Raw genomic sequence first — 8,163 nt, 5'->3', positions numbered from 1 at the left:
ATCTTTTCTGGGGAATGGCATGATGGCTTACCCTGTCTGACTAGAGAGGGAACACTAGGTGGGGGTCTAGTCATAAATCTATACACCTCGGCTTATATTTCCATCCTATTTCTTACTATCTCTATCTCTGATTAATTTTCCCTTTTGTTTTGATGATTTTGCAGATAGACATTCTACCATACCTCGGTTCAACCTAGTCAACAGAGTGAGTTTAGATAAGATCCTATGATCTAAGGTGTTTGTGAACGAAGCAGACAGTCAGTTGTGAGTAGCACACATAATCCTTGGATACAAACCCACCTCAAGTGCATTTCAAGCTCCAAAGTGTATGATAAGAGCCAAAGACCCTCGCCTTCAACGTATTAGTGTTACCTATGAAGGATTTGTTGTTCCTGAAGGTATTCCAATCCCAGAAGGCACACCCATCAACTAACATCTTTTTGTGGGTGTCCCCTCAGCAGAAGTATTCTCATCTCATCCCATTACAAAGGAAGAAGAGGATGAAGAAGAAGAAGAAAGAGAAGAGACAGAGGGAATTATAAATTTTTTAGACTCTCCAGAAGACTTTGAGGTGTTCAATTGATCTCCATCTCTCGAGGATACCTCAGCTGATTTGAGCGAGATGGGCATCCAAAGGAAGTCTAAGGGAAGTTTGATGGAACTAATAGAACCTCAGCCTGGAAAGGATGCACCTGGGGGGTCAATTCATCCCAAATTGCCTCCTCCCCCTCCTAAGCTTCCTCTTCCTCCTTCTCAACCATCTCTGCCACTGAGGCCTAAACCTTTTGATCTGAAGAGAAAAAGGGAGCAGAAAGGTAAGGATGTGGTCGATGTTAGTAGATCTCGTCCTTCACCAGAAAAAGAGCCTCAACATCCTGCAAAGCAACCAAGAACTGAATCTGGAGGGCCAAAAATCTCTGAGAGAAGAGACAATCAGCCACTTGAGCCTCAGGCTTGGCTTCCAACCCCAATGATCAACGGTGAGCCCTTGAGGAATGATGCACCCATCAGGGACTTCCATGGAGGCATTGGATGCCAAGTTGCCTCGGCACTAGATGAAGCTCTGCTACTCCCAACTGATATGGCTGAGCTGCGGTCTATTAGGAGACTAGAAGTTTTTCTCAACCTTAAACGATATTTGGGAATGGTATGCAATTCACTTCTTTTCTATTCTCTATTATTTATTTTATTTTTATTTATTTTTTTATTTTTTTCAAACAATGACCATACTTTTCTGTTAGGTTGTCCAAGCCACTTTTAGGATTGAGGAGACAACCAATTCCTACTACACGCAGCTGAACGATAAGAGATCCAGGCGCATGGCAGCGGTGAATTCATTCAATATTGCTGGTCAGTCCAACCAGGACTTAAGGAAAAAAATTTACAGAGGAAGAGCAAGCGAGGAAAAGTGCTGACTTTGTGTTGGAGAGTGTTGACTTTGCATTGGAGAGCACTCAAAGACAGGCTGAGGATTAGAGGTTGCAGCTGCGTGACGCCAAGGAACAGCTGGCCTCTTCTAAAGAGCAATTTGCAACTCTGCAGAAGAAGTTAGCTGAGGTCTAGAAGTAGAGGGATAAGGCCGAGAAGGCAAAAGATGAGGTTGTCAAAGCAAAAGGGGAGGCTAAGAAAGCCAGGGATGAGGCGGAGCAGCATGGTTATGACGTCGGGGTGACCGAGACCGAGGAAAACCTCAGGGCAGAGGTCCTAGCAGTGTGCCGAACCTACTGTGCTCAAACTTGGACTGAAGCCCTCAACCAGGTTCGGGTTGAGGCTTCTTCTGATTTGAGAAAGCCAGAGAAAATTTATTATCCTCCAACCATCCGTGCCTCGGACCTTCCCTCCATCGTAGGTGAAGTAGCCTCTACAATATCTGATCCTGTTGTAGAGGCACAGCCTCAAGATCCTCCACGTCCCCATCAGCAGGAGCAAGAAAAAGAAACTGAAGCTCCCAAGGAGACCTTTTTTGATATGACTACGTCCTCAGATAAAAGTGTAGAGATTCCACAGGATGGGGCCGCTTCTCAGATTTTTGAAATGGTCTTAGCCTCGGTTACCATACCTGCCAAAGAGGATCTAAGGACAAAGAGAAGGCAACTTCTATTGAAGCAGCCAATCAAGTAGACAAGACTTCCAAGGCTGGGCTTCAGATAAAACTGAAACGTTGAATCCTTATCTTTATAATGTAACTGCCATACTTGTTTTTAAGACATATTTCAATTGAATGCAAATCTTATTTTCTCAAGCTTGCAAGAGTTATTTTCTTCACTTATGCAACTTTTGATTATTAATTGATTGAACATAGCTATGTGCCTTGAAAGTGTGTGATTGTTTGTTCAAGGGAAATTGCAAATTTCATACATTTCTAATTAGAACTCAGAATAAACCAAGATTAGTTAATTCACAGTATTGTCAATACATACCACGGATTTACAAACTTTGAGAAGTTTTATAACCTTAAGAAAAATATTCAATTGCTAATAAAAAAACTACCAAGTCCAAGGCACCCTAAAATGCTTTAAGCGATACTCATGGAATTTAACTTACATTCATATTGGGTGATAACAAACCATTTGACTACAAGAGGGAATCAGGAGTTTGCATTTTTTTTTTAATGCTTGGTGCAATATTTGTTCAATGCTTCAATAGATACCGTAGTGTTTTAATTGATACTGAGTGTATGATTTGAGGAACCTGATAAAATTTAGCTTCTGTTTAATACTTAGAAAATTACTTGAAAGATATCAATTTTCCCAAGGTATGTGGTCTGAGGAACCAGGCATGACCAAGGTTCTGTTTGATACTTTCACAAATATTGTAACGAGTTAATTTTCACAAAGCAGATGGTCTGAGGAACCAGACATAGCTCATGTTCTGTTTAACACTTAGAAAATTACTTAAAAGTTATCAATTTTCCCAAGGTATGTGGTCCGAGGAACCAAGCATGACCAAGGTTTTGTTTGACACTCTCACTGATATTGTAACATGTTAATTTTCCCAAAGCAGATAGTCCGAGGAACCAGACATAGCTTAGGTTTTTTTTAACACTTAAAAAATTACTTAAAAGATATCAATTTCCCTAAGGTATGTGGTCTGAGGAACCAGACATGACCAATGTTCTGTTTGATATTATCATAGATGATGCAAATCATGTAGCGCATAACACAATAAACCCAAATTGGACGAAGGAACTCTTTATTAATAATAATACCTTCTAAGGTTATTTACATTTCAAAGACGAGGTACAACTCTTTTGTCTAGATCTTCAAGATAATACGCACCTATTCCTGCGACTGATGTTATACGATATGGTCATTCCCAGTTCGGTCCCAATTTTTCCCATGTTGGATTCTTGGCTATTCCCATAACCTTCCTTAAGACTAAATCCCCCACTACCAGTGGTCTTAGCTTTACATTGGTATCATATTTTTGCTTGAGTTTTTGTTGATAATAAGCCAACTGGACCATGGCATTCTCTCTTCGTTCTTCAACTAAATCTAAACTCCTTTCCAATAGTTCATTGTTGCTGCTCGGAGTCAAAGAGCTTGTTCTTAGAGTGGGGAATCCAGTTTCTAGAGGAATAACAGCCTCTGCCCCATACGTCATTGAAAAATGTGTCTCTCTTGTAGATCTATGAGGTGTGGTCCGATAAGTCCATATAACGTGTGATAACTCTTCAACCCATCTCCCTTTTGCATCATCCAGTCTCCTCTTGAGTCCACTTACTATGACTTTATTAACAACTTCAGCCTGCCCATTCCCCTGTGGGTATGCTGGGGTAGAATATCTATTTGTTATGCCCATGTCGCAACAATATCTCCTAAAAGCCTTGCTATCAAATTGCAAATCGTTGTCTGAGAAGAGAATGCGAGGGATTCCGAACCTTGTTATTATGTTTTTCCAAATAAACCATTTGGCATCCACATCCCTAATATTGGACAATGGTTCAGCTTCAACTCATTTAGTGAAGAAGTCTATGCCGACTAGTAAATACCTCTTATTCCCTACTACCTTAGGAAAAGGACCAACAATATCCAAGTCCTATTGAGCAAAAGGCCAGGAACTGGAGATAGGATTAAGGACTTCGCCAGGTTGGTGAATGTTTGAGGCAAACCTCTGACACTGGTCGCATTTCTTTACATAGGCCTCCGCTTCTTTTTGCATCTTTGGCCACCAGTAACCTTGTGTAAGGGCCTTGTATGATAAAGATCTTCCCTTTATATGGCTTCCGCAAATTCCCTCATGCAGTTCTTTAATATGATCTCAACTCCTTCCGGATGTACACAGAGCAGATATGGACCAGAAAAAGACCTCTTATACAACCTTTAGTCCTCGAATAACCAGAATCGAGGAGTTTTTCTTCATATCTTATCAGCTTTAGACTTGTCTTTTGGTAAAATATCCTCCTTAAGATACAGTACAATAGGGTCTATCCAGCTTGGAGCTGTTCTTATTTGATGAACATAGGTTATGGTCTTTCCTACCTCGGCAAGTCTACATAAATCTTCTACAAGAATTATCCGAGGTTGATTTTGTGTCGAGGAGGTTGCCAATGTAGCCAGAGAGTTCGCATGTATATTTTTACTTCTTGGGACTTGTAATAAATTGAAAGATTCGAATTTAGACTGTAAATGTCTAACCTGATTTAAGTAATCTTGTATTCTAGGATCTCTGGCTTCCAACTCCCCGTGGACTTGGCCAACGACCAATCTTGAATATGAGATCAACTTCACTGTCTTTCCACCCATTTTTTGTACCATGATCATTCCTTCCAGCAGAGCTTCGTATTCAGCTTCATTGTTTGTAGCCGAGAATCCTAATCTTAAAGACTTTTCAATAATAATACTCTTTGGGGATATCAAGACTAGCCCCACTCTAGATTCCTTATGATTCACTGCCCCATCAACATAGACTTTCCAGGGTGCAGGTTCCTGCATGGATATCATTCCAACCAATTTTCCATCCATGTTTTGCTTTTCTATCTTTTCTTCTTCCGAGAATTTAGCAAACTCAGCAACCAGGTTGGCGAGAACCTGCCCTTTGATATAGGTGCGTGGCATGTACTTGATGTCAAAAGTCTCTAAAATTGTACCCCATTTAGCCACTCTCCTTGTGTAATCAACACTACGTAGCAGAGATTAAAGCGGGAGTTGGGTCAAGATGACAATCATGTGTGACTCAAAATAGTGGGGAAGTTTGCGTGTAGCATGCGTTACAGCCAAAATAGCCCTCTCTAAAGGTAAGTAACGAACCTCGGTCTCATGTAATGACTTACTTACATAGTAAATTGGTCTTTGTACACCAGCATCAACATGTATTAGTACCAAACTCACCGCGTGGGTGGCTACAGCAATGTAGGCAAACAACACTTCATCTACCTCGGGTCTGGACATAATGGGAGGTTGAGACAGATATTCTTTCAACTGTTGGAAAGCCATTGCACACTCCTTAGTCCATTCAAACCCCTTCCACTTATTTAACAATTGAAATAAATGTCTACACCTATCAGCTGACCAAGAGATAAACCAGTTTAGTGCAGCAGTCATTCCTATAAGCCTCTGAACTTCATTGGGATTCCGAGGTGGTTGCAGGTTGTTGATTGCCTTGATTTGTTTAGGGTTGAGCTCAATTCCATGGTGAGTAACCATGGAGCCCAAGAATTTTCCCGATCCGACACCAAACAAACACTTAGTGGCATTAAGCTGCAGCTCGTGCTTCCTCAAGGTATCAAAAATATTTGTGAGGTCAACAATGTAGTCTGATATTATTTTGCTCTTTACCACCATGCAATCGATGTAGATTTTCATATTCTTTCTTATTTGAGGCTCAAACATCCTTGTCATCATTCTATGATAGGTTGCCCCTACATTTTTCAAACCAAAAGGCATCACCTTATAATGATAATTTTCGGTAGGGGTGACAAAAGCCGTCTTCTCCTAGTCGTTTGTAGCCAGAGGTATCTGGTGGTACCCTTGGAAGACATCTAGGAAACTCATCCGAGGATGGCCTACAGTGGCATCCACAAGTTGATTAATCTGAGGCACAGGAAAAGGGTCTTTGGGGTAGGCCTTATTCAAGTTCGTGAAATCTACACATACACGTCATTTTCCATTCTTCTTTTTTACCACTACTGTGTTAGCCAACCATTCTGGATAAAAGACTTCTTTAATAGCCCTAGCTCGTTTAAGTTTCACTACTTCGTCCTTAACATCATCAGAATTTTCCTTGGATGAACGCTGAGGCGGTTGTTTCTTTGGGGTAATAGCTGCATTGACATTCAAATGGTGGCAGATGAAGTCTGGATTCACCCCTGGAGCTTCACAAGCATCCCAGGCGAATACATCAACATTTTTCTTAAGAAATTCTACCAACTCTTGTTTTTCCTGAGGAGGTAGCTTATTTCTAACTTGAAAAACCTTTTCCGAATCATTTCCTATGATAAACTTCTCAAGATCCTCACATTTGGCCTCCTCGGTTGGCCCCTTACTAGGCAGGACCTCAGACATTGACTGCTATAAACCTTCATTCATCGAGGCCGAAGACTTAATTGCTAACTGATGCATGGCAGATACAAGGCACTGCCAAGCCACAGATTTACCAGTTCCTTGATCTAGTCTCCTGATTGATACTTTACCTTCTAATATAGAGTCAAAGAAACAATCTCTAGGGTGGAAGCCAAGGCCTGGCCACAATGGCTGTGTAGGGAGAGTATGAATCCACGACTATGAAGCCCATATCCACCACTTCTGAACCTACCTGCACCAGCAACCTGATTTGGCCCCTTGGAATAACCACCTTCCCATCAAAACTCACCAAAGGGGAATTATAGGCGGTTAGATTCTCGAGTTTCAAGTGCAGCCCTTTATATAGATCTGGGTACATGATTTCCACATAACTGCCCTGGTCTGCCATCACTCTCTTTACATCATATCCACCTATTCTAAAAGTTACCACTAAAGCATCATCACGCGGTTGGATGGTCCCTGCCTTATCTTCATCCGAGAAACTCAACGCCAGTCGAGTTTCTACTCTAGCCCTCTTTGGCCTGAAGCTTGCGTCCTCAGCAGGAAACTGAGCTATGGACATTACCCTAGAGGGCTGTGAATCGGTCCTTCCAGGTGCAGCAAAGATGACACTGATTGTGCCTATTGGGGGCTTGAAGAATTATTCCCCTAAGTACCAGACCTCGGCTAGTTATCCTGCCCATTAGGGTGATACAAGAGATGTTGCAATTTTCCTTCCCTGACCAATTGCTCTAGATGACTCCACAATGTTCAACAGTCCTCGGTAGTATGTCCTCGCTCTTGGTGGTACTGACAGTAGAGGCTCTAGTTGCGTTTCAGGGGATCTCCACTCATTTTACTCGGCCATTTGAAGTAAGGCACCCTCTTTATTTTCTCCAAAACTTGATGCATCGACTCTCTAAACACGGTGTTTATAGCCTGAAGGGCTGCAGGTAAAGATTGCCCAGCAAAATCTCTTCGGGGTTTGTTATTATTGTAGCGGTCTGACCTAAAATTCCTCCTCTCCTGAGGGATAACCTTTCTTTGCCTTTATCTTATTGCTGATCTTCCTCTACCTTTTTGTATTTGTTAATTCGATTTATGAGTTGACGTACATTGATGACAGGTTTATCGGTCAAAGATTTTCTTAAGTCATGCTCAGTAAGTAGGCCGAGCTTAAAAGTACTAATGGCAACATGACCGAAATCACCATCTATCTCATTGAACATCTCTTAATATTTGTCTGAATACGTTTTCAAGGTCTCTCCTTCTTTCATGGACAAAGACGGCAAAGAAGCCAAAGGCCGAGGAGCCTTTCTACACGTGAAAAATCTGGATCCAAATGCTTGAATGATCTCCTTGAAAGAATCAATGGAGCCTGCCCTCAAGCTATCAAACCATCTCATCGCCACCGGCCCCAAATTCGACGGGAACACTTTGCACATCAAAGGCTCATTTCTAGAATGCACAGCCATTCTTTGATTAAAATGGCTAACATGCTCCACAGGGTTTGTTCTTCCATTGTATATGGTGAACGTGGGTTATGAGAATCGCTGAAGGAGTCTCCGTCTTTCAATCTAGCGTGAAAAATGAGATTTTGCAATCTGGTTGAGTGCTTTGCTTATGGCACCATTTTTTAGGCCGTCTGAGAACGACTTTCTAT

At 41.6% G+C, this 8,163-nt stretch overlaps 2 protein-coding genes across 2 annotated transcripts; one reads left to right on the top strand and one right to left on the bottom strand.

Annotated features, from left to right (window-relative positions):
• The first annotated feature begins 622 nt into the window (after positions 1-622).
• LOC112012224 (uncharacterized) lies at positions 623-2,121 on the top strand. The gene is made up of 3 exons (XM_024044601.1): positions 623-1,147; positions 1,242-1,328; positions 1,570-2,121. Exons 1-3 carry the CDS (start codon positions 623-625, stop codon positions 2,119-2,121), a joined length of 1,164 nt encoding a protein of 387 aa, XP_023900369.1.
• Positions 2,122-6,660: 4,539 nt separating this feature from the next.
• LOC112012225 (uncharacterized) lies at positions 6,661-7,083 on the bottom strand. The gene has a single exon (XM_024044602.1). It carries the CDS (start codon positions 7,081-7,083, stop codon positions 6,661-6,663), a length of 423 nt encoding a protein of 140 aa, XP_023900370.1.
• Between the last annotated feature and the right edge of the window lie 1,080 nt (positions 7,084-8,163).

The sequence above is a fragment of the Quercus suber genome, unplaced genomic scaffold (genome assembly GCF_002906115.3).
Source record: "Quercus suber isolate HL8 unplaced genomic scaffold, Cork oak 2.0 scaffold_48, whole genome shotgun sequence".
Taxonomy (NCBI): Eukaryota; Viridiplantae; Streptophyta; class Magnoliopsida; order Fagales; family Fagaceae; genus Quercus; species Quercus suber.
Note: the sequence above shows the minus strand (reverse complement) of the source record. Positions and strands in the feature narration are given on the sequence as shown.